The 26,208-nt window shown below is 38.9% G+C and overlaps 1 protein-coding gene across 3 annotated transcripts; it reads left to right on the forward strand.

Annotated features, from left to right (window-relative positions):
- The first annotated feature begins 1,613 nt into the window (after window positions 1–1,613).
- il17rd (interleukin 17 receptor D) lies at window positions 1,614–26,208 on the forward strand. 3 transcript variants are annotated; one of them, XM_079556005.1, is made up of 13 exons: window positions 1,614–1,670; window positions 4,095–4,215; window positions 4,641–4,685; window positions 7,009–7,160; window positions 7,230–7,295; window positions 7,370–7,424; window positions 9,445–9,555; window positions 11,549–11,733; window positions 11,803–11,918; window positions 16,373–16,621; window positions 19,220–19,708; window positions 20,616–20,956; window positions 26,067–26,208. In XM_079556005.1, exons 2-13 carry the CDS (start codon window positions 4,143–4,145, stop codon window positions 26,165–26,167), a joined length of 1,983 nt encoding a protein of 660 aa, XP_079412131.1. In that variant the 5' UTR covers window positions 1,614–1,670; window positions 4,095–4,142; the 3' UTR covers window positions 26,168–26,208. The 3 variants fall into 3 exon arrangements, with proteins under 3 accessions (XP_079412131.1, XP_079412132.1, XP_079412130.1); XM_079556006.1 differs by lacking the exon at window positions 1,614–1,670 and adding an exon at window positions 3,377–3,395; XM_079556004.1 differs by lacking the exon at window positions 1,614–1,670 and adding an exon at window positions 3,774–3,791.

A 26,208-nucleotide genomic window follows, 5' to 3' on the forward strand; every position in this document is an offset into this window, starting at 1 on the left:
CTAGGAAATGAAGCCCTATAGATACAGACGCATCTCAGGAATCGCCCATATATGGTCATTTTTGAAAACAGTCAAGGGGGAAAACAATTTTGAAAAAATGTAAATTTTCTCTAATTATTCAAAAACTACTTTAACAAATGCTGAAATATGAATATAGTTTCTACTAAATAAAGATACAAAGACATGGGGAGGAGCAAAGAGGTTCAACAGCCCATAAATACATGAATAACAGAGAATGCTAACCTGATGCTACATGTTAGCATCGGGCTAATGCTAACGGTTAGCTAGCGCTAGCTACAACTGCCGTTTTTTCACTTCTACTGAACAATCTGCTGTGAGAAAATATCCATATGGACCCGATTTACACCTGACTTTATTTGTATGTGATGAATAAGTTCATATTCCACCAGAAAATGGCTAAAAAGAGGGAAAATTGTGTTTCTCTAAAGATTCTATTTTCCCCCTCGGCGAAGCCACGCCCCCTTCTATGACGAGATGCGTCTGTATCTATGGCAAAAATCCTGAAATATCCCTTTAATATTCTTGAAATACTTTTAACTTTGGCAAAAGGAACCAGAACACAGAATGTACAGTTTCTCTTGGAAGAACAGAGGCCAGGAACTTTTAAAGATGCAAACATTTTAGTCATAATTTTCCTGATTTAGTTCCATTCTTAGCATCCTTTTTCCTCTGGTTACATGTAAATCACACCAGTGTTTGACCCACTTGCACATCTTTGAGTCATCTTTGAATCTAAGCACCTCTCGATCTTTTGCTTAATCCTTTCATCGTGAAGTCAAAGCCTCAGCTTCACGGCCGCCACAGGAGCCGCAGAGACTGTTTTTTACCTCTTTATTGAAACAGCTGCACAGCAAGGGGAGCTGGAGGAGGGGATGGTGGGAGGGGCTTACAGTTAGATCAGGAAGTGAAACTACTCTATATTTTGTTATATTGTAGATCAATATTGCACCCTTTTTAAACAAACCGAGCGTCTCTTTAAACTAAACGTGTTGTTTTGTTTCAGGAATCGAGCACATCAAAGGGTTCAGGGTTTACCTGGAGGACAAGAACCCGGAGAGGAAACAGTGTCAGAGCCTGGTCCTGAAGGAGCCGCGGCAGCTCAACTACTCCTACAAGAGCACGGTACAAATACTCAAATACAAGTACACAAATACTCTACTACTCCTACAAGAGCACGGTACGAATACACAAATACAAGTACACAACTACTCCTACAAGAACCCGGAGAGGAAACAGTGTCAGAGCCTCGTCCTGAAGGAGCCGCGGCAGCTCAACTACTCCTACAAGAGCATGGTACAAATACTCAACTACTCCTACAAGAGCACGGTACAAATACTCAACTACTCCTACAAGAGCACGGTACAAATACACAACTACAAGAGCACGGTACGAATACACAAATACTTTACTACAAGAACCCGGAGAGGAAACAGTGTCAGAGCCTGGTCCTGAAGGAGCCGCGGCAGCTCAACTACTCCTACAAGAGCACGGTACGAATACTTTACTACAAGTACACAACTACTCCTACAAGAGCACGGTACAAATACACAAATACACAAATACTTTACTACAAGAACCCTGAGAGGAAACAGTGTCAGAGCCTGGTCCTCAAGGAGCCGCGGCAGCTCAACTACTCCTACAAGAGCACGGTACAAATACTCAACTACTCCTACAAGAGCACGGTACAAATACTCAACTACTCCTACAAGAGCACGGTACAAATACTCAACTACTCCTACAAGAGCACGGTACAAATACTCAACTACTCCTACAAGAGCACGGTACAAATACACAACTACAAGAGCACGGTACGAATACACAAATACAAGTACACAAATACTCCTACAAGAACCCGGAGAGGAAACAGTGTCAGAGCCTCGTCCTGAAGGAGCCGCGGCAGCTCAACTACTCCTACAAGAGCACGGTACAAATACTCAACTACTCCTACAAGAGCATGGTACAAATACTCAACTACTCCTACAAGAGCACGGTACAAATACTCAACTACTCCTACAAGAGCACGGTACGAATACTCAAATACAAGTACACAAATACTCCTACAAGAGCACGGTACAAATACTCAACTACTCCTACAAGAGCACGGTACAAATACTCAAATACAAGTACACAACTACTCCTACAAGAGCACGGTACAAATACTCAAATACAAGTACACAAATACTCCTACAAGAGCACGGTACAAATACTTTACTACAAGAGTACACACATACTCAACTACTCCTACAAGAGCACGGTACAAATACTTTACTACAAATACTCAACTACTCCTACAAGAGCACGGTACGAATACTCAAATACAAGAGTACACACATACTCAACTACTCCTACAAGAGCACGGTACGAATACTTTACTACAAATACTCAACTACTCCTACAAGAGCACGGTACGAATACACAAATACAAGTACACAACTACTCCTACAAGAGCACGGTACAAATACTCAAATACAAGAGTACACACATACTCAACTACTCCTACAAGAGCATGGTACAAATACTTTACTACAAATACTCAACTACTCCTACAAGAGCACGGTACGAATACTCAAATACAAGTACACAAATACTCCTACAAGAGCACGGTACAAATACTCAACTACTCCTACAAGAGCACAGTACAAATACTTTACTACTCCTACAAGAGCACGGTACAAATACTCAACTACAAGTACACAACTACTCCTACAAGAGCACGGTACAAATACTCAACTACTCCTACAAGAGCACGGTACAAATACTCAACTACTCCTACAAGAGCACGGTACAAATACACAAATACTCCTACAAGAGCACGGTACAAATACACAAATACTCCTACAAGAGCACGGTACAAATACTCAAATACTTTACTACAAGAGCACGGTACGAATACTCAAATACAAGTACACAAATACTCCTACAAGAGCACGGTACAAATACTCAAATACTTTACTACAAGAGCACGGTACGAATACTCAAATACAAGTACACAAATACTCCTACAAGAGCACGGTACAAATACTCAACTGCTCCTACAAGAGCACGGTACAAATACTTTACTACAAGTACACAAATACTCCTACAAGAGCACGGTACAAATACTCAAATACAAGAGTACACAAATACTCAACTACTCCTACAAGAGCACGGTACAAATACTCAAATACAAGAGTACACAAATACTCAACTACTCCTACAAGAGCACGGTACGAATACTCAACTACAAGTACTCAAATACTCCTACAAGAGCACGGTACAAATACACAACTACAAGTACTCAACTACTCCTACAAGAGCATGGTACAAATACTCAACTACTCCTACAAGAGCACGGTACAAATACTCAAATACTCAACTACTCCTACAAGAGCACGGTACGAATACACAACTACAAATACACAAATACTCCTACAAGAGCATGGTACAAATACACAAATACTTTACTACAAGAACCCGGAGAGGAAACAGTGTCAGAGCCTGGTCCTCAAGGAGCCGAGGCAGCTCAACTACTCCTACAAGAGCACGGTACAAATACTTTACTACAAATACTCAACTACCCCTACAAGAGCACGGTACGAATACACAACTACAAATACACAAATACTCCTACAAGAGCACGGTACGAATACTCAAATACAAGTACACAAATACTCCTACAAGAGCACGGTACAAATACACAAATACTTTACTACAAGAACCCGGAGAGGAAACAGTGTCAGAGCCTGGTCCTCAAGGAGCCGAGGCAGCTCAACTACTCCTACAAGAGCACGGTACAAATACTTTACTACAAGAGTACCCAAATACTCTCCTCCTACAGGTGTGACTTTTCAGGCTGTGTATTTAAACATATACTTGTGTTTTGAGCTGATTTAGGACAGTTTTGTTGATGAAATGATTGTCTTAGTTGTAGATTAAGACATTTTGTGTCTTTGAACATGTACTTTTCTCAGGCTTCAGTTTGACTCCAGGTCCGGCGTCTGAGAGAATGACCTGACTGTGTGTAGAATGACCTGACTGTGTGTAGAATGACCTGACTGTTTGTAGAATAACCTTGATATTCCCATGTGTTGCAGAAGCTGAGCAGTCACCCGTTCTCCGGCCTCTCCTTCGACACCGACTACATGATCCGAGTGGTGCCGTTTCCGTCTCTGATGAACGAGAGCTTCTTCCCTCCGTCCTTCCTACGAACCAACTGTGAGTCTGAGACGTGGTCCACCCGGTGCTCCTCAGTCTGAGACCTGGTCCACCCGGTGCTCCTCAGTCTGAGCGAGACCTGGTCCACCCGGTGCTCCTCAGTCTGAGCGAGACCTGGTCCACCCGGTGCTCCTCAGTCTGAGACCTGGTCCACCCGGTGCTCCTCAGTCTGAGTCTGAGACCTGGTTCACCTCGTGCTCCTCAGTCTGAGTCTGAGACCTGGTTCACCTCGTGCTCCTCAGTCTGAGTCTGAGACCTGGTTCACCTCGTGCTCCTCAGTCTGAGTCTGAGACCTGGTTCACCCCGTGCTCCTCAGTCTGAGCGAGACCTGGTTCACCTCGTGCTCCTCAGTCTGAGACCTGGTCCACCCGGTGCTCCTCGCTCGTCCCCTCATGTGCTTTAATGCTTTTCTCGTCTGTTTGCAGCGTGTGAGGTGCTGCTGGGGTCGGAGAGCCTCGTGTGTAAACCCTGTGAGTCCCAGAACTTCCCTTTTTACTTGATTCTGGTGACGGCGAGTGAAGCCTTGTTACACTTTGAGGCTTTCCTGCAAAAAAGTGTCGTAGCTTCGAAGTCTCTGAGCTGCTTCATTCTGTCTGAACACTGACCTCTTGTGGACAAACTTTATTTTTGTGACTTCTCATAAACACGACTGAAGCACCGACACAATCATGTGGAAGAGAAGTTTTAAACAGACGTTTGGCAGTTTTATTATTTACAGCCTGATGTTGATGTTTGATCAAATCAATCATTGGCCGATAAATAAGAGTCATTTTCTTTGTAACTTGGCTCTTAAGCTCTCAGTGTCTGGATCTCGCCTACATTTGGTTATTTGCAGCACATAGTTAAAGTTATTATGTTTTACTTTAAAGGAGACTCTGTAGAAAATCAATCTTTTTGAGCTGTTAAAATGTTCTAACCAGTGTTCTGAGGAGTGGATTTCTGAAGGTGTCCACTACTGAGTAATGTCTGTGCAGGCTCTCAGTCATACCTCGTAGCAACAAAATTGCGAGTGAAATGCCCGACAGTAACGTTAGCAAAAAGTACATTTAACCAGAGGTGGGAGTGAGTCACTAAATGCAAGTCCCAAGTAAGTCCAAGTCAATCGGTCATGGGGTCAAGTCAAGTCTTGCTTTAGCCGGCAAGTCACCTCAAGTCACAAACGCCAGCGTGTCGACTTTTCATGTGTTTAATCTTGAAAATAAAATAAAATAAGTGCTTTCTCAAGATATAGCCATTTTGAACATTTAGGCTAAAATCAAACTTTAAAAAACTCATGGATTTGGATTTAAAGTTTAATTAAACGCCACAACATTGAAAATATATGTATTATAAATAAACAGTCTATGTACAAAGTTGCTGGGACAGCATTTTAAGGAAGGGGGCCCGGGGGGGGAATATAGTATTTCAAACATGAGCTGCTTTTCCTGCAGTCTGAAACATAAATATAAAATAATATTTTTAGTTTTGTTTCTGGCAGTTTTTCTGTCAGTGGTTCCCCTGTGCTGCCCCAGCCCCTGTATACTCGGATTCGCCTCTGCTCAAAATGCGGATGTGTAAAATAACCTCTAAATGCTGTAAACTTTGTGTGAACGAATTAAAACATGGAAAAGCCCCAAGATTCCTGTTGATGAATCAGCTCTGACATGGTGGTTCTGGAGGCTCCGTCTGCGCTGTAGGTCCAGAACATTGTTTCAAACGTTTTCCTGTCCGTAAATCTCCTCCTCTTCACTGTCTTTACAAAACTTTTAATGCATCCAAAGAAATATTTCCTCCGGCCTTTTCGTGCTGTGTTGATCAGACGCTCCGTGGGGAAACCGAACACGCATGTGGATAATCACCATAATGTAAACAAAGATGCGCCGCTTTTACAAAATGAATCCTGATCTTTCGACAGTTTCACTCAAATAAATAATAACTATAAAGTCACAGCGAGTCATTGAGAGTCACTGGCCTCAAGTCCAAGTTAAGTCTCGAGTCACAAACAGCAAGTCCCAAGTCAAGTCTTTTTTTCAAGTCAGTCTCAAGTCCCGAAAATTGCGATATTGTGATTGTGATATTTCTTTTAAAACAAACTAATGTTTAGCTTTTGAGATGCTAACACATTTAAACGATAAGCTCAGCTAAGCACTAATCAGTGATAAAAGACCGTTTTTATTTGATGACATCAAAATCCCCACTTTCCCACATAAAAACAAACCAAACAAACAAACCAACTGGAGACAATGACATCACATCTCGGGAAAACCAGCTCCACAGTGCACATGAACGCACCATGAGCCACGCCTCCCAGTGGTCGTTTTCAAGTCTGTGTAATATTGTAAGATTCTGTCGGCTGAAAATGCTGAAAAACAAACAAAAGCTGTGAAGTCTGGGAGAAACATAGACATTATTAATAGTTTATCTCATCGAGAGCAAAGAATATTGTGGTCCACGTTCTCAACTCGACTAGTAATCCATTATCGGATTCCTTTTGAAATAAAGTAAACAGAGAAGTAACTAGAAGGTACTTTTAGAAGGAGTAGTATTTCACTTCATTCACGCAGAGTTCTCCTCTGGTAATCCTGTTCAGTTTGAGGGTTTCTTCTCCTGCTGTGGCGCTCCAAACTCTACTGGGTTATAATATGTCATTGGTTGAATCAGTTCAGAGACGTTCTGTGCTTCGAAGTGTGTTTATCAGACCGTCATTCCCACTGCCGCCTGAAGAGGGAGCTCCAGATATCCACGTCACTATCTTACTACAGAAACATGCGTTCAGGTCATGGCTTCATCATTAACGTCTCTCTCTCTCTTCAGTCTGGAAGCCCAAGTGGCTGAACGTGTCTCAGTTCGGGTCTAACCTCCACGTGAGCTTTGACCCTGCGCCGCTGACCTTTCACCTCAGCGTTTATTACGTGTTCTACAAACTGCGGCAGGACGGGCCCTTCAGGACGCAGCGCTGCAAACCGGTACAGACCCACCCCCTGTGCTTTGTGTTTAATGTGAATGTGGAGAGTGAACCCTGTTTGTTTGTGCAGGACCTGAACCAGCCCAGAACCACCTGCGTCCTGAAGAACGTCACCCCCGGGACCTACACCATCGAGGTGCGGCTCCTGACGAACAACAGAAACCAGTAGATCCAGGATGATGTTTGATTTTGGGCTTTGTTTGTCCACAGCTCCGAGACGACAACAACACGACCCGGAGGCAGACGCAGTTCCACGTCAGCCAAGGTAACGCTCACGATCAGCCAAGGTAACGCTCACCATCAGCCAAGGTAACGCTCACGATCAGCCAAGGTAACGCTCCATCAACAGGTTTCCTTTAAGTCATGTGTGCGACTGAAGGACAAAGGAACAGCCGCCACATCTGGAGCAGAACATCAGGCAGCTTTACACATCAGAGCATCTCACGTTTCTCTTTCTCAGGATCAAATATTCCAACCAGTGCCAGTTTATGGATTACAACTGTCTGTCAAGGCTCATTATTGGGGAACAGCTCCACCCAGTGGCCGTGTATCAGCCCTACGTCAGTGTTGGGCGACCGATAGCAGTAATGTTTAGCTGCAGACCCGGAGACGAGACAAATCCAAAAGCGAATCCGCCGTGATGGTGCGCCCTCTGCTGGCAAAGACAGATATACGATGGTTTTTAGCTCATGTTTTACAGTTGTATCGTTGGGATTATTTTGTGTAATTTAGTGTTGACATGTAACTTAGTTTAAATGTACTATTATTTGGGTTATTTTATGAAATTAAAACTGTATGTTTTACTCCAATATTTCATTGTATTTTGTAGGACAGAGCCTTCATTTGTTCATTTGTTCAACAAGGGACAGAGACAATATTTTGGAACAAAATCACATGTTTATTGTGGTGACGGCCATTACTGTATCAGTAAAGAAAGGAGAGAAATCATAGGGTTAATGTTAGTTTGCAGATGCAAAAACAAAGTAAAAAAATATAATTTGTGCCGTCAGGATTTTCCCTGTTTCCTAAACTCAGCAGCAAAACAAAAGATCAACACTGACGTCATTAATGTGGAAAAATCAAATGTTGTAATTCTGACCTAATGATAATAATAATAATAATATGGTCAAAACTAGTCTGGAATGACACATAAATGCAACAATGTGCCATTAATAATGGTGCCATAACTTTTTTTTTTTAATTATATTTGTCCTTTATTTATCCAGGATAAAACTTGTTGAGATTAAAACTCGTGTCCAGGCCAAGATTCTTTAAAACTTAAATATGCAATAATTTGCCACAGAAAGTAAACTTTACAGCCTTGGGTATCATGTAACTGGGATTATTTATTGATTTTACTCATTTACAACGAGCATAAACGCATAAGCAGAAAATGAATGTGTCATCTTATCAAACAACATTAATGTGTCATGTTTTCTTTATCAAACAACAGAAGCATCTACGATTTCAAAATCATAAGAAATCAAAAATGAAATAACTCGGTAAAAGTCTCAACCTTGTCAGTCTTGATCAAATCAATCTTCCTTAGACCTGATACCGCCGTGTACCCGTGTTTACCAGCAGAGGGCGCTCTCTCACGGTGGATTCGCTTCACAGTGTTTCTGTCTCGGCTCCGGGTCTGCAGCTTCCCCGACTCACCTATAGGGGTACTTTGTATTTTGAACGCAACATAGTCTTTTAGGTAGGGGGTACATGGACGACTACTGAAAGGTCCAAGGCAGGGGTGTCCAAATGCGGCCCTATTATTGGTGGCCCTCGGCCTTTTTGCTGAATCAGGACACATCATCAGAGATCGCCTCTTTATTTTACATGTAATAATTCTACACAATTCTAACCAAACAACTAACCTTGTACTGAGAGACTGAGCTGCATGAAGGTTTTAAGCATAAATAAAGGTGTGGCACAATTTAAACCTCTGCTAGTCAAAGGTTTTGCGGCACTAACTACTGATCTATGGCCCTTCACCCTGTCTACGCTTCAACATGCAGCCCCCCCATGAAAAAAAAAGTTTGGACACCCCTGGTCCAAGGGGTCCGCGAGACAAAGGAGGTTGAGAATCACTGCCCTATGTGGCTTCTTCACTTGGTAAATATTCAGCCTCATCAAAGCTGGTTCTGGGGTTGAAGACTTAACCAGGATGTTTCTCAGCCGATATAAAACTCAGAGAAACGATCTTTCCGTGGGAATCCGCTCTGCTTTGTCAAACGCACTGCAGAGAGCGAGAAAGAAGGATCTGAAAAACACTTTGCTTTGTCTGGTTCCAGTTCACTCTCCGTGGGCCGGTCCCATCAGAGCCATGGCCATCACGGTTCCTCTGGTCATTCTGTCCGCCTTCGCCACGCTCTTCACCGTCATGTGCCGCAAGAAGCAACAAGGTTTGTGTCCAACTCACATGAGCAGCCAGTTTTAGTCAGACTTTATGTGTAATGAGGAAATAAAGATGATGATTTAACCTCTTAACTCCCACCTGAACCGAGCTCATGTTCTCCAGTTTGGCTTCACCCAAATCTAAAAGCTTCTTGGAAAAAGGGTCAAAATAGCGACAGAAATGAGGATAAAAAAGCAACAAAGAAGTAATAAAACAGTGGGGGAAAAAAACTAAAGAGTGACAAATAAGTGACATAAATGTGGCGAAACCACGACAAAAAAAACAATGAAAAAGCAACAAAAACACGACAAAAAAGCTACAAAAATGAGACACAAATGCAGTGACAGCGCGACAGAAAAGTTTAGTTTCAAATGAGGTGTTGCTCTCAAATCGAGAAGCTTTTAGATCTGGGCTCCATGAATCCATGAGGTCCCACAGCCTGTAGGCCAGTGTAACGTCCCATTTGAAAGCTAAGACCAAAAAAGCTCATCAGAATGGAGCTTTTTCCTCACATTGTTGTCACTTTTTTGACATTTTTTGATGCACTTTTGAGGATTTTTTTGGTCATTTTTTCATCTCCGGTTGCTCTTTTTTTGCGTCACATTGATGTCACTTGTTCATCACACTTTTCTTGCTTTTTTTTTACTATAAAATGCAGTTTTTCTCAAATGTTTTGCTGATTTTCTGAAACAAAGATGGCTTCCTCTTTTATAATCATGATCTAAAACAAAATCCTATCCCTGTAACAGTCGCCGTAGTAGTTTTATTTAGTACAAGTGATAAAAAATAACAGAAAAGTGAGGTGTGGTGAAAAAGCATCAGAAACGCCATGAAAAGAAACGTTAAATAAGGTTTCGACAGAACTGCAAAAACGTGAGGAAAAAGATCCGTTTTGTAGGTCTTAGCTTTTAAATAAGGCATTGCAGTGGCCTGTAGGCTGTAAACTTTTAGATTTGGGTAAAGCTGAACTGGAGAAAATGCGCTCGGTTAACCTCTTACCTCCCGCCTGAACCGAGAGCATTTTCTCCAGTTCAGCTTTACCCAAATCCTGTAGGCCAGTGTAACGCCTCATTTGAAAGCTAAGATCTACAAAACTCATCTAAATGGATCTTTTTTCTCACGTCATCAGATTTTTTTCCCATCATTTTTTGGGAGGTTTTCTACTCATTTTGTACAATTTGTGTCACTTTTTGTCACGTGTTCATCATTTTTTTGTCGATTTTTTCATCATTTTTTTTGGTCAATTTTTTGTCACAATTTTGCCACTTTTTCGTCATTTTTTTTCACTTTCTGTTATTTTTTTGTCAATTTTCTGAGACATTTTTGCCACTTTTTCATATTTTTTTTGTACATTTTTTGTCACTTTTTTGTTTTTTTTTCCGCCTTTTTCTTCCGTCATTTTTTTTTTCATTTTTTTTTCATTTTTTCGTCATTTTTTGCCACTTTTTCATATTTTCTTTTGTCAAATTTTTGTCCACTTTTTGTCCGTTTTTTCACTTTTTTTCATCTTCATCATTGTTTTCGTCTCTTTTTTGTCTTTTTTTGTAATTTTTTGGTGACATTTTTGCCACTTTTTCATCATTTTTTTGGTACATTTTTCGCAATTTTTTTGTCACTTTCTGTCATTTTTTTTCATTTTTTTGTCACATTTTTGTCATTTTTTGTACATTTTTCGTCCGTTTTTTGTACATTTTTTGTCATTTTTTGTCATTTTTTTGTCATTTTTTTGTCATTTTTTTCTTCATTTTTTTGTCAAATTTTCTTCTGTTTTTTGTCTAAGTTTTCTCACTTTTTTGTCACATCTTCATCATTGTTTTCGTCTCAGTTCTGTCTCTATTTTCTCACCTTTGAAGCTTTTGGACTGGGGTGAAGCTCGGTTCAGGCGGGAGTTACGGGGTTTAAGGCGTCTTCTTGTACTTTAGACCGTTCTCCAGAGTAAGAGCCCCTCACCCTGGACCTGCATCCCCAAATCCACCCTCTTGTATCTTCCTTCCCCACAGAGAACATCTACAGCCACCTGGACGAGGAGAGCAGCGAATCGTCCAATCAGAGCGCGGCGCTGATCTCGGAGCGGCCCTGGCCCCGCCCCAAGGTGTTCCTGTGCTACTCGAGCCGGGACTGCCCCAAACACAGCAGCGTGGTGCAGGCGTTCGCGTACTTCCTGCAGGACTTCTGCGGCTGCGAGGTACGAAACCGAAACCGAAACACAAGCAGCTTCACCCCGGTGTTCCTGAACGCCTCGCGCTGTGTTCAGGTGGTGCTGGACCTGTGGGAGCATCTGGACATGTGCAGAGAGGGCCAGATGTCGTGGCTGAGTCGGCAGCTGGACGAAGCGGATTTCATCATCACCATCTGCTCCAAAGGGCTTCGGTGAGAAACAGAAACAGCAGCCGTTGTTCCCTCAGAGACAAAGCTGTTAAATGTTTCTTCTTCTACGGCGTCAGCGCCTCGTTCTGTACAAAAACTGTCCTCCACGTTTTTAACCTCTTACCACCCGCCAACACCAAATGCATTCCCTCCTCTTTGCCATTGTCCTCACTTTTTATTTCCCTTATGTGTTTTTGTCACTTTTTAATGGCACTTTTGTTACTTTTTTTGATGCATTTTGTCAATTTTTTTGCTGATTTTCTGTTATTTTATTTTCCTGGATTTTTGTCATTTTTTCCTGGATTTTTCTAAAAAAAATTGCTGGATTTTTGTCATTTTTTTGCTGTTTTTTGTAATTTTTTTGCTGAATTTTTGTCACTTTTTTTTACTGGATTTGGTCATTTTTTTCCTGGATTTTTGTAAAAAAAAATTGCTGGATTTTAGTATTTTTTTTGCTGGATTTTTGTCACTTTTTTGTTGGATTTTTGTCTTTTTTTGCTGGATTTTTGTCTTTTTTTGCTGGATTTTTGTCACTTTTTTGTTGGATTTTTGTCATTTTTTTGCTGGATTTTTGTCACTTTTTTGCTGGATTTTTGTCTTTTTTTGCTGGATTTTTGTCACTTTTTTGTTGGATTTTTGTCATTTTTTTGCTGGATTTTTGTCGTTTTTTTGCTGGATTTTTGTCGTTTTTTTGCTGGATTTTTGTCGTTTTTTTGCTGGATTTTTGTCATTTTTTTGTTGGATTTTTGTCATTTTTTTGTTGGATTTTTGTCGTTTTTTTGCTGGATTTTTGTCTTTTTTTTGTTGGATTTTTGTCACTTTTTTGCTGGATTTTTGTCGTTTTTTTGCTGGATTTTTGTCTTTTTTTGCTGGATTTTTGTCACTTTTTTGTTGGATTTTTGTCATTTTTTGCTGTTTTATTGTCACTTTTTTGCTGGATTTTTGTCTTTTTTTGCTGGATTTTTGTCTTTTTTTGCTGGATTTTTGTCACTTTTTTGCTGGATTTTTGTCACTTTTTTGCTGGATTTTTGTCACTTTTTTGCTGGATTTTTGTCACTTTTTTGCTGGATTTTTGTCACTTTTTTGCTGGATTTTTGTCACTTTTTTGCTGGATTTTTGTCACTTTTTTTGGTGGATTTTTGTCATTTTTTTGCTGAATTTTTGTCTTTTTTTACTGGATTTTTGTCACTTTTTTGGTGGATTTTTGTCTTTTTTTGATGGATTTTTGTAATTTTTTTGCTGGATTTTTGTCATTTTTTGTCAATTTACATCCTCATTTTCTTCTGTTTTTTGTCGCCATTTTGAAGAAGCTTTTAGATTTGGAGAATTTGGAGAACAGGAGAAAACATGTTCAGGTGGGAGTTTTTGCTGGATTTTTGTCATTTTTTTGCTGGATTTTTGTCTTTTTTTTGCTGGATTTTTGTCATTTTTTTGCTGGATTTTTGTCATTTTTTGCTGATTTTTTGTCACTTTTTTGCTGGATTTTTGTCATTTTTTTGCTGGATTTTTGTCTTTTTTTTGCTGGATTTTTGTCATTTTTTTGCTGGATTTTTGTCATTTTTTGCTGAATTTTTGTCATTTTTTTGTTGGATTTTTGTCATTTTTTGCTGGATTTTTGTCATTTTTTGCTGGATTTTTGTCTTTTTTTTTGATGGATTTTTGTTATTTTTTTACTGGATTTTTGTAATTTTTTTGCTGTATTTTTGTCATTTTTTTGTTGGATTTTTGTCATTTTTTGCTGGATTTTTGTCGGTTTTTTTGCTGGATTTTTGTCATTTTTTGCTGGATTTTTGTCGTTTTTTTTGCTGGATTTTTGTCATTTTTTTGCTGGATTTTTGTCTTTTTTTGCTGGATTTTTGTCGGTTTTTTTGCCGGATTTTTGTCGGTTTTTTGTCGGATTTTTGTCACTTTTTTGCTGGATTTTTGTCATTTTTTTGCTGGATTTTTGTCTTTTTTTTGCTGGATTTTTGTCATTTTTTTGCTGGATTTTTGTCATTTTTTGCTGAATTTTTGTCATTTTTTTGTTGGATTTTTGTCATTTTTTGCTGGATTTTTGTCATTTTTTGCTGGATTTTTGTCTTTTTTTTTGCTGGATTTTTGTCACTTTTTTGTTGGATTTTTGTCACTTTTTTGCTGGATTTTTGTCATTTTTTTGTTGGATTTTTGTCACTTTTTTGTTGGATTTTTGTCACTTTTTTGTTGGATTTTTGTCTTTTTTTGTTGGATTTTTGTCTTTTTTTTTGCTGGATTTTTGTCATTTTTTTGTTGGATTTTTGTCTTTTTTTGCTGGATTTTTGTCACTTTTTTGCTGGATTTTTGTCACTTTTTTGTTGGATTTTTGTCACTTTTTTGTTGGATTTTTGTCACTTTTTTGCTGGATTTTTGTCATTTTTTTGTTGGATTTTTGTCATTTTTTTGTTGAATTTTTGTCTTTTTTTTGCTGGATTTTTGTCACTTTTTTGTTGGATTTTTGTCACTTTTTTGCTGGATTTTTGTCATTTTTTGTTGGATTTTAGTCTTTTTTTGTTGGATTTTTGTCTTTTTTTTGCTGGATTTTTGTCATTTTTTTGTTGGATTTGTGTCATTTTTTTGCTGGATTTTTGTCATTTTTTTGCTGGATTTTTGTCATTTTTTTGTTGGATTTTTGTCTTTTTTTGTTGGATTTTTGTCTTTTTTTGCTGGATTTTTGTCATTTTTTTTGTTGGATTTATGTCTTTTTTTGCTGGATTTTTGTCATTTTTTTTGCTGGATTTTTGTCTTTTTTTGCTGGATTTTTGTCATTTTTTTGTTGGATTTTTGTCTTTTTTTGTTGGATTTTTGTCTTTTTTTGCTGGATTTTTGTCATTTTTTTGTTGGATTTTTGTCTTTTTTTTGCTGGATTTTTGTCATTTTTTTGCTGGATTTATGTCTTTTTTTGCTGGATTTTTGTCATTTTTTTTGCTGGATTTTTGTCTTTTTTTTGCCGGATTTTTGTCATTTTTTGCTGGATTTTTATCATTTTTGTCAATTTACATCCTCATTTTCTTCTTGTTTTTTGTCGCCATTTTGAAGAAGCTTTTAGATTTGGAGAGTGTTGTAAAATATCAAAGCTGAGGCTCCAAAATAAGGTTTTTAAGTCTATTTTAGGCTCTATATGAACGGCACTTTTAGACGCTAATTTGTATCTAAAGCAAAATCTCAAAAGAAACAACTAGTTCTCGTTCATAATTTACGATGTTTGATAGCTAATGCTAACAGCTATAGGAAAAATACCAAGGCCGTGGGAACCCAGGGTGCTGAGGGCGCTGCAGCACGCCCTGGTGGATAGTTTGTGAACTGCAGGCAATATTAACCCCTTAAATCCCACCTGAACCGAGCACATTTTCTCCAGCTTTACCCCAATCCAAAAGCTTCTGGGAAAACAAGGTGTGAAAATAGCAACAAAACTGAGACGAAAACAATGATGGAAATGTGAAAAAAGTGAGAAAACATTGACGAAAAAGTGACAAAAGTTTTTGAAAAAATGACAAAAATGGACAAAAATTTGACAAAAAATTTAGGGAAAAATGGACAAAAAAGTGATGAGAATTTAACAAAAAAATGCAAATAATTTGACGAAAAAGTGACAATTTTTTTGCTGGATTTTTGTAATTTTTTTGCTGGATTTTTGTAATTTTTTTACTGGATTTTTGTCACTTTTTTCTGGATTTTTGTCTTTTTTTGCTGGATTTTTGTCACTTTTTTCTGGATTTTTGTCTTTTTTTGCTGGATTTTTGTCACTTTTTTGCTGGATTTTTGTCACTTTTTTGCTGGATTTTTGTCACTTTTTTGCTGGATTTTTGTCACTTTTTTGCTGGATTTTTGTCATTTTTTACTGGATTTTTGTCATTTTTTTGCTGGATTTTTGTCTTTTTTTTGCTGGATTTTTGTCTTTTTTTGCTGGATTTTTGTCAATTTACATCCTCATTTTCTTCTCGTTTTTTGTCGCCATTTTGAAGAAGCTTTTCGATTTGGAGAATTTGGAGAACAGGAGAAAACATGTGGTATTTTTAGGCTCTATATGAACGGCACAGACGCTAATTTGTATCTAAAGTAAAATCTCAAAAGAAACAATAAGTTCTTGTTCATAATTTGCGATGTTTGGTAGCTAATGCTAACAGCTATAGGAAGAGGCTAACAGACTGTAGCTTACTTGCTAACTGTTCACATGTTAGGATCGAGCTGTGTCTCCTTTACATTTCTATGAGGTTCAAACTTTCAGCAGATGTTTCAGATCAATATTTTATTTTCTAACAAAGTGTAAGATGATGATGATGATGATGATGATGATGATGATGATGATGATGATGATGATGATGATGATGATGATGATGAAGTGTTTTTCTCTGATCTTTTAATCCCTCCTGATCTGTAGACTCTGTAGCGTTTAAACACATGTAAACATTACCGTGACTGAATCGTTCTCTTGTCGGCGACAGTTACTTCACGGAAAAGAAGAGTCGCCGTGGAAAGACTCCGGTCAGTCGTCGTGGCAACAGCGGCGCTAACCCCGCCCCCAAAGACGGCGGGCCACACGGGAGCGACCTCTTCCTGGTCGCCGTGGCGATGATCGCGGAGCAGCTGCGCTCGACCAGGCAGAGCGAGAAGGAGCTGAGCCGCTTCATGGCCGTTTACTTCGACTATTCCACCGAGAACGACATCCCCACCGCGCTCAGCCTGGCCCCGAGGTAACGCCCGCTCAGAGGTCACTCAGAGGTCACTCAGCCTGGCCCCGAGGTAACGCCCACTCAGAGGTCAGAGGTCACTCAGCCTGGCCCCGAGGTAAAGGTCGCTCAGAGGTCACTCAGAGGTCACTCAGAGGTCAGAGGGCGCTCAGCCTGGCCCCGAGGTAACGCCCACTCAGAGGTCACTCAGAGGTCACTCAGAGGTCACTCAGAGGTCACTCAGAGGTCACTCAGCCTGGCCCCGAGGTAACGCTCACTCAGAGGTCACTCAGAGGTCACTCAGAGGGCGCTGTGGCAGGCATATCGGGGACAGGAAGAGAATTGGAGACAGGAAGTGAATCGGAGCTAGCGAACGCTGGAGAATCGGGGCTACGGTGTTTAGCGCATGCGCAGCCTCGCTTGTTTACGGCGGCTCTTTGATACTTTATTGATCTCACAGATGGAGAAAGTGTTAATTAGGCAATGTGTAAATTATGTCGGCGATATTTATGTAAAATACATTGAAATAAATAATTGTAATGATGATAGAAATGATAATAACAATTATGAAAGATTTGACAAAGCAACAGAACAACAAGTTGTAAATTGTGTATATTTATAGAAAATACAAATGAACAAAATAATGATGTTGATGATGATATAAATTATAATAACAATTATAAACGATCAGATTTGACTAAACAAAAACACAACAATTGACTATTAAAAAATGTACAATCTATGATAATATGTATAGGCCTATATATATACACACACAAGGCAGCCAAATATAAGATTTAAATAGGTTAGGTCCTCATAAAGCTGCTTTGCTTTGTCAAATCTTTCATAATTGTTATTATCATTTCTATCATCATTACAATTATTTATTTCAATGTATTTTATATAAATATGGCCGACATAATTTACACATTGCCTAATTAACACTTTCTCCATCTGTGAGATCAATAAAGTATCAAAGAGCTGCGTAAACATGCCAGGCCTGCGCATGCGCTAAACACCGTAGCCCCGATTCTCCAGCGTTCGCTAGCTCCGATTCTCTTCCTCACTCACTCAGAGGTCAGAGGTCACTCAGAGGTCAGTCAGAGGTTTTATCACATGTTGGTTTGAGGCAATGACTGTTAAAGGGTCTGACAGGAGAAACATACTGTGCATCTACTCATGAAGCATTTGTATGATTTTCATAAACTCTCAGGTCAGTTTTTCCCTGAAAGTGACTCATTGTTGTGAAACATTCTTTCCAGCGGGAAATTTCTATTGATTTTCCCACAATGGCACTCACACACCCTCATTCATTCATCGTCAGGGACCCTATCGTGCATGTTTTAGTTATAGAGGAGGGGAAATACCATAGATATATTATATAGAAGAGACAGCCGGTTATCTATTCAGGCCCATTCATCGTAAAGATCCCGAGCAGTCTGTGAAATTATCATGGCTGCTCAATCTCCTCCTACAAAGCCTGCAGGAGATAGATTTACACTTTTTCGTGCTGATGCACAAACACCAGCCTGGTTAAAGATATTACACCGTGTCAGCAGTGTCACATGGGTCGCAGACATTTTTAGAAAAAATAAAACTCTTTGCAGCCGAGCTCTTACGCAGCACAAACAAGGTCCAAAGTGACTGAAGAATCCTGTTTTGTGTCTTTTGGAGTCTGGCCACCAGGGGGAGGTATTACAACAATGTCTGCTCCCGCCATGAGGACCAAAGAGAAGCACTTTCCTCGCCCATTGGGAAAAACCTAGATTTAGATACAGGTTTAGTTGTTTTCTGATTTGAAGACGTTTCACTTTCACGATACCAGTATGTTTTCAGAAAAAAAAGTTTAGATACTACTGGTATTGAAAACAGATGTGGCAAATAAAAACTAGATAAATAAATGTTGGGTCCAGGGAGAGATTAAAGAAACCACTCGGTTTGTTTCAGTTCAAATAAATGATACAAATTTAAAAGAAATTGTCTTTTATACAATTGATTAATATTATTGTTTTCTGGTTCTGGATGACAAATATTTTAGTGTTGGTAGAAAAGAGGATCGTTCAGGGATCTGGATCCGAAACCAAACCACAGATCAGAAAACTGGAGCATTTCTTTTGGTGTCCTTCACAAAGACAATGTGTCTGTGAAACTTCTCTCCAACTATGTTCTCGGTGCAGCTTCAGCAGTGACAAAGAATAGAATCGATTTTATTGTTTACATCTTTTTCTCACCCACACATAAAAACACAAAACTAGGGTAACATAGGCCAACATGGGCCTAGCAGAAAAATACAATAGAAATATTACAGAACAGGTGGTGATTGTGTTTAAGTCGCTTCTTCATTCATAATTCCCACAGCACGAGCGAGAGAGATTTCTGAACCTCAGCCTTTGTAGCCGGTGGAAGCTCTGGATCCTGGAGTTTAGAAGCTCAAACAAACACGACGACATGAACAAAGACATAATTCCAGAAATGCCCAAAAAAACAGCTTCAGGCCTCTGGGGGAGTCGCTGCGAGGGAGTCACTGTGAGGGAGTCACTGTGAGGGAGTCACTGTGGGGGAGTCACTGTGAGGGAGTCACTCTGGGGGTCTGTAAATAAAACCTTGTTGTGTTGTTTTCAGGCTGAAGCTGATGGACCAGCTGCCGCAGCTCTTCTCGCTCCTTCACTCCTCTCACGCCTCGCTGTGGGACGGAGCGCCCCCTAACGTGTCGCGCCGGAACTACTTCAGGAGCAAATCCGGCCGCTCGCTTTACGTCTCCATCTGCAACATGCACCAGTTCATCTCCCAGAGCCCCGACTGGTTCGACCAACAGCTGCACGGTCCGCAAACAGCAGGCCCCGCCCACTCCGCGCCGCCCGTTTCCTGTGAGGCTGCTGCCACGGCGACGGCGGCCACGGCGACGGCGGCCACGGCGAAGCCACAGTCCGGTCTGGTCTTGAACGAAGTCACGGCGAAGACGCTGGACTCGGCGCCCAAGAGGAACCTGGTGCTGCTGGCGCCCGGGTCGAGGCCCGAGTCCGAAGCGGGTTCGAGTTTAAGTCCGAGCTACAGCCCCGGCTACGATCCCGGGCCGCACTGTTCCCGGTCCCTGCCCCGAGGCTCCTCCAGGTAAAAACCTTCACTCATCCACAAACGGCATCATCAGGTTCTTGGGAATATCCGTGGAGTGAAGCTTAATACTGTTATTTATTATAATATAACACACATTTAACCTCTTAACTCCCGCCTGAACCCAGAGGATCCTTTTCCTCACCGCATCAGATTTATTTGTTGGGTATTCAACTCATTTTTGTAACTTTTTTGTAATTTTTTTGTCATATTTTGTAATTTTTTTGACATTTTTTTTGTCAATTTCTTGTGACATTTTTGTGACATTTTTGCCACTTTTTCATCCATTTTTTGTCATTTTTTAATCAATTTTTTGTCATATTTTTGTCACATTTTTATAATTTTTTTGTCATATTTTTGTAAATTTTTTGTCATTTTTTTGTCACATTTTTATCATTTTTTTGTCATTTTTTTGTCATTTTTTTGTCACATTTTTGTCATTTTTTTGTCAATTTCTTGGCAAAAATGTCACAAAAATGTCACAAGAAATTGACACTTTTTCATCAATTTTTTTTAAAATTTTTTGTAATTTTTGGACATTTTTTGTCAATTTCTTGTGACATTTTTGCCACTTTTTCATCAATTTTTAATCATATTTTTGGCATTTTTTTTTTTTTTTTTTAATCATTTTTATTTATTTTTTTCATCAATTTTTTGTCATTTTTTTATCACATTTTTGTCACATTTTCATCATTTTTTTTATCAATTTCTTGTGTCATTTTTGCCACTTTTTCATCAATGTTTTCTCACTTTTTTGTCACATTTCCGTCATTGTTTCCGTCTCAGTTCTGTCTTACTTTCTCACCTTTTTCCCAGAGCTTTTGGATTGTGGTAAAGCCGGACTGGAGCTCCTGTGCTCGGTTCAGGTGGGGGTTAACTCAGTCTTGTCTCTCCTGTTCTGTCCCAGGTGCAGCTCCGGCCGGTCCGCCCCCTCCTCCCCGTCCTGCTCCTCTGCCCTCTCGTCAGTGAACGTCCCGTGCCTGAAGGTCCCGTCGTTCTCTGGGCCCCCGTCCTCCCTGGACAAACTCAGACCCCCCCAGGACCCGGAGCAGGGGGGTCTGGGGCTGGACCGCGGGGCGGGCGCGGCAGCAGAGCCCTCCCCCCCTGAACCCCCGCCCCGAGACTCCGGGATCTACGACTCGTCTGTGCCCTCGTCGGAGCTGTCCATCCCGCTCATGGACGGACTGTCACATGACCACGTAGACTCGTCCTCATTGGCCGACAGCGAGTCGTCGTCCTCTGGACTCGGTACGAAGTCTCCTCTTCTTAAGTCTAGGGTTTCCACGGAGCATTAACATGTACTAAAGGTCACTATACCCTTAAAGTACATGAAAAGTATTTGGAAAGTAGCATTTCTTCTAGAATATTGACATTGCTGAACTATTTTTATTGCAGAAGTTCATTTAACCAAAAAGTGGCAAAAATTCAACAAAAAAGACAAAAATTCAACAAAAATGTGACAAAAATGTGACAAAAATTCAACCAAAAAGTGACAAAAATTCAACAAAAAAGACAAAAATTCAACAAAAATGTGACAAAAATGTGACAAAAATTCAACCAAAAAATGACAAAAATTCAACAAAAAAGTGACAAAAATTCAACAAAAAAATGACAAAAATTCAACAAAAAATGACAAAAATTCAACAAAAAAAAGACAAAAATTCAACAAAAATGTGACAAAAATTCAACAAAAATGTGACAAAAATTCAACAAAAATATGACAAAAATTCAACAAAAAATGACAAATTCAACAAAAAATGACAAAAAATCAACAAAAAATGACAAATTCAACAAAAAATGACAAAAAATCAACAAAAAAATGACAAATTCAACAAAAAATGACAAAAATTCAACAAAAATGTGACAAAAATTCAACAAAAAAAGACAAAAAAAGACAAAAAAAGACAAAAAATCAACAAAAAAAAGACAAAAATTCAACAAAAAAGTGACAAAAATTCAACAAAAAATGACAAAAATTCAACAAAAAATGACAAAAATTCAACAAAAATGTGACAAAAATTCAACAAAAAAGTGACAAAAATTCAACAAAAATGTGACAAAAATTCAACAAAAAAAGACAAAAAAAGACAAAAAAAGACAAAAAATCAACAACAAAAAAAGACAAAAATTCAACAAAAAAGTGACAAAAAATCAACAAAAAATGACAAATTCAACAAAAAATGACAAAAAATCAACAAAAATGTGACAAAAATGTGACAAAAATTAACCAGAAATTAACCAAAAATATGACAAAAATTCACCAAAAATATGACAAAAATTCACCAAAAATATGACAAAAATTCACCAAAAATATGACAAAAATTCAACAAAAATGTGACAAAAATTCAACAAAAAAAGACAAAAAATCAACAACAAAAGGCAAAAATTCAACAAAAAAGTGACAAAAATTCAACAAAAAATGACAAAAAATCAACAAAAAATGACAAAAATTCAACAAAAATGTGACAAAAAATCGGGTCCAAAATACATTCACCCTCACCATCCAGGGGCCCGGACCCTCCTCTGGGACTCACTGCCCTATACAAATGTAATGGAGTAGGAAGTAAAGGTCTTTTTAATGTAGTGAAGTAATTCTTCTATAAAAATACTACTAAATAAAGTAGTGATTCTTAAAAACATTTTACTTTACGTTAGTGTTACTGACAGTGCAACGTATTACAGAAGATACAGAAATACATGACTTTTTATCAGCAACTCGGGAATATAACATTACTTAAAGGGTCATTTTATACTCACTACTGCCACCTCAGGTCATACGTGTAACTGCAGCTTCTATATTAAGCTCGTGTTTCTGAGTGACAGTGCAGGAGGCAGTTGTGGTGAACAGGTCTGAGCTCAGTCTACACAGTAGGACATGGAGGAACATGTGGGGGGAGGAAAATACTTAATTATAACATTTTTAAACCCTGTATAGTCCCTTTAAACAAAACACAGTAATGTATCAGTCACTACAATTCGAGTGACCAATGAAGTTGTGTAAGATCTGCAGTTACGTGTAGTTAATGTCGTCAAAACTTGATGCTCGATGGCATTATTTACTATGATAGTTTATAGTAACTCAGAGTGGTGAAACTCGGCTATATTTCTGAAACAGTAGTACAGTATTCAAGCAAACATCCATCCATTTTCTTCCGCTTGTCCGTTGCTGGATCGTGGGGGCAGCAGTTGGAGCCCAGATCACACTGCACCAGCCCCTTATGGCGCCCCCTGCAGGTGGTGGGTCCACAAAAGGACGGCCTCATGGTTCTAGCCGGGCCTGTTGGTCTCTCATGAGGAGCTTCTGACCCGCTCTCTGTCTGACCCGTCACCTATAGGACCTGTTCGCCCTGGGAGACCCTACAGGGGCACGAAGCCCCGACAGCAGAGCTCCAGGATTGGTTTATTTTTGGTTTATTTCAGTTTGGTCATTTACAAAAAATTCAAAATATTCAAAACATACAAGTCAAGTAATGAACAGAATAACTGAGCCGGCGCAGCAGAAGCTAAAGCTCACTGTGCTGCCCCTCACTTTAAATCATAAGTGCAGCACGTTAATGGTAATAACCATCCGGTCACTGGATTAACACAGGTGGACCATTGTCCGCTCCAGACGCATATTTAATTCATTTTCATTCTGTCAAATATTTTTCCATTATTATTCTCTTGTTTTAACTCATTGCAGCAGCTGTTCCATAATGTAACTCCTCTGCTTGATAAACAGTGTTTTCTTCATGTACTTGCGGTTGATTAAATATACATGTTCCTCTGAGCTCATAGTTACTTTCTCGCTGGGTTAACAATATTTGCATTTAGGGATTTTATTTTGTTTAACTTGGTCAATGAGCTTTGCAGTGTACAAAGCGATTAAGTCATAGAACTTCAGGAGGATCAAACATACGACGACTAATATAGAATATATTCCGATTTGAAAGAAACTTGCCCAACACTGGTCACTGACCACAGGAGGTCGACCGATGTGGGGTTTTCTGAGGCCGATGACGATTTGCACCACTGTCTCATAGTAATCCTGTGTATGATGTTTCTAAACTGCCTTTATCGGGGCCACAGGGCTTTATTCAGGACATGTGTGTTTAGTAGATTCTTCAGAGGGGCAAGAAAATGAGCAGATTGCAAAACAAAAAACGGTTTCTATCACTTTGAAATTATAAGCAAAAGTCTGCAACATAAATAAATAAAACACAGTCCGATCATATGAAGTATTTAAACCTGTGACCGTGATGTTTCTCAGCTCCCCTCAGAGCTCGGAAATGCAGGAGACTTATTTTAAAGCTCTGACTGAGCTGTCGATGCAGTTTAGTTCACTTCCAAATGCTTCACATTGATAAAGAACCGCCTCATTGGCCTCGTCAGGGAGATTCTGACTCTCGTTTGTCCTGTCGGCGATTTTACAGGAAATATTAGCGCTCTAATTTACACAAGATCTGACACCATAAGATAGGGCTGTGCAATTAATCAAAATCCGATTATGATTTCGATTACAACAGTAAACAATTACAAAATAAGCATAATCGCAAAAAAACGATTATAATTATTATTATTTATTTTTTTCATTGTTTTTTTTTTCAAATTTTTGGATTTGGGGATTTTTGTCACTTTTTTAATGGATTTTTGTCTTTTTCTGCTGGATTTTTGTCACTTTTTTTGATGGATTTTTGTCACTTTTTTTATGGATTTTTGTCACTTTTCTGCTGGATTTTTGTCACTTTTTTTGATGGATTTTTGTCACTTTTTTGATCGATTTTTGTCACTTTTTTGATCGATTTTTGTCTTTTTTTTTATGGATTTTTGTCACTTTTTTGATGGATTTTTGTCATTTTTTTGATGGATTTTTGACACTTTTTTAATGGATTTTTGTCTTTTTTCTGCTGGATTTTTGTCACTTTTTTTGATGGATTTTTGTCACTTTTTTGATCGATTTTTGTCACTTTTTTGATCGATTTTTGTCTTTTTTTTTATGGATTTTTGTCACTTTTTTGATGGATTTTTGTCATTTTTTTGATGGATTTTTGACACTTTTTTGATGGATTTTTGTCACTTTTTTGATCGATTTTTGTCTTTTTTTTAATGGATTTTTGTCACTTTTTTGATGGATTTTTGTCATTTTTTTGATGGATTTTTGACACTTTTTTGATGGATTTTTGTCACTTTTTTGATGGATTTTTGTCTTTTTTTTTGATGGATTTTTGTCACTTTTTTGATGGATTTTTGTCATTTTTTTGATGGATTTTTGACACTTTTTTGATGGATTTTTGTCACTTTTTTGATGGATTTTTGTCTTTTTTTTTGATGGATTTTTGTCACTTTTTTGATGGATTTTTGTCACTTTTTTGATGGATTTTTGTCACTTTTTTGATGGATTTTTGTCACTTTTTTGATGGATTTTTGTCACTTTTTTGATGGATTTTTGTCACTTTTTTGATGGATTTTTGTCACTTTTTTGATAGATTTTTGTCACTTTTTTGATGGATTTTTGTCACTTTTTTGATGGATTTTTGTCACTTTTTATCTGGATTTTTGTCATTTTTTTTGATGGATTTTTGTAATTTTCTTGATGGATTTTTTTAAAGGCAACAAATAATCGTTTGAATAATCGTGATTTCAATTATGACACAAATAATCGTGATTACTATTTTTTCAATAATCGAGCAGCCCTACCATAAGATCAATTTAAACACAGTTAAACAGTTAAGTTTAAAGTTTTAAAGTATCAAAAAGGTCTCGCCAGCGTGTTCGTTGATCCCAAGGTCTGAGGAGAAACCACCAGAATTCAGCAGCTTTAGTCAAAGAAGATTTATTCCCTATAACATTTACAATTTCTAAACACAGGTTATCTGAACGCTAAAGTCCCGAACAATATACACACGGTGCTCGAGCGGGGCGTCCCAGGAAACGCCACCGTCTAACTGCGCTCTTACAATATATATCAGAGAAAATGTGACGTTCACGAAGAGACAGGAGATGAGTTGAGCTTAGGCCAAGGTCACCAAGCTTTTCTCTCAGTAGTTTTCCACTAGAAGTGTCTTCCTGATGCCTTATTTGGAGTTATCTTTGCCCAGACTGGTGTGGGCACCTGGACGTCTCCACAAGTTTGAGCAAAAGAATGCAAGAGCGAGAAATGGGGTATTGTTGCAGCGATGTGCGTGTGAAAAGATTGGTTCCAAGTGAAACTTAAAGCACATAGATTAAACTCATAAAAAAAAACATTCAACAGCATTATAAAATATAACATTAGCTAAAAATGTGGCTTGAACCTGAACTGTAAAGTGGACAGAAACCAGTAGTAATGAGTATAACTGCATCCGGCTTTAAGGTCTGACTCTGTCCTTCCCTCCTTCAGGCGACGAGGAGCCTCCCACCGTCTCCTCCCTCAGCTGCAGCGCCACCACCGTCTGTAAGGCTGAACTGCACCGCCAGGACGCCCCGGTGATGTCACTCTAGACGACCAATCAGAGCAGTGGACTCTCGTGACATCATCATCA

The sequence above is a fragment of the Gobius niger genome (assembly GCF_951799975.1).
Source record: "Gobius niger genome assembly, chromosome: 5".
In the NCBI taxonomy this organism is placed as follows: Eukaryota; Metazoa; Chordata; class Actinopteri; order Gobiiformes; family Gobiidae; genus Gobius; species Gobius niger.

Bases quoted from the DNA above. Each gene is read 5' to 3' on its own strand.
- il17rd (XM_079556005.1), top strand. From the start codon at position 4,143: ATGATCCGAGTGGTGCCGTTTCCGTCTCTGATGAACGAGAGCTTCTTC. The intron at 7,296-7,369 runs GTGCGGCTCCTG...GTTTGTCCACAG, and splicing joins CCGGGACCTACACCATCGAG to CTCCGAGACGACAACAACAC. The intron at 11,734-11,802 runs GTACGAAACCGA...CGCTGTGTTCAG, and splicing joins AGGACTTCTGCGGCTGCGAG to GTGGTGCTGGACCTGTGGGA.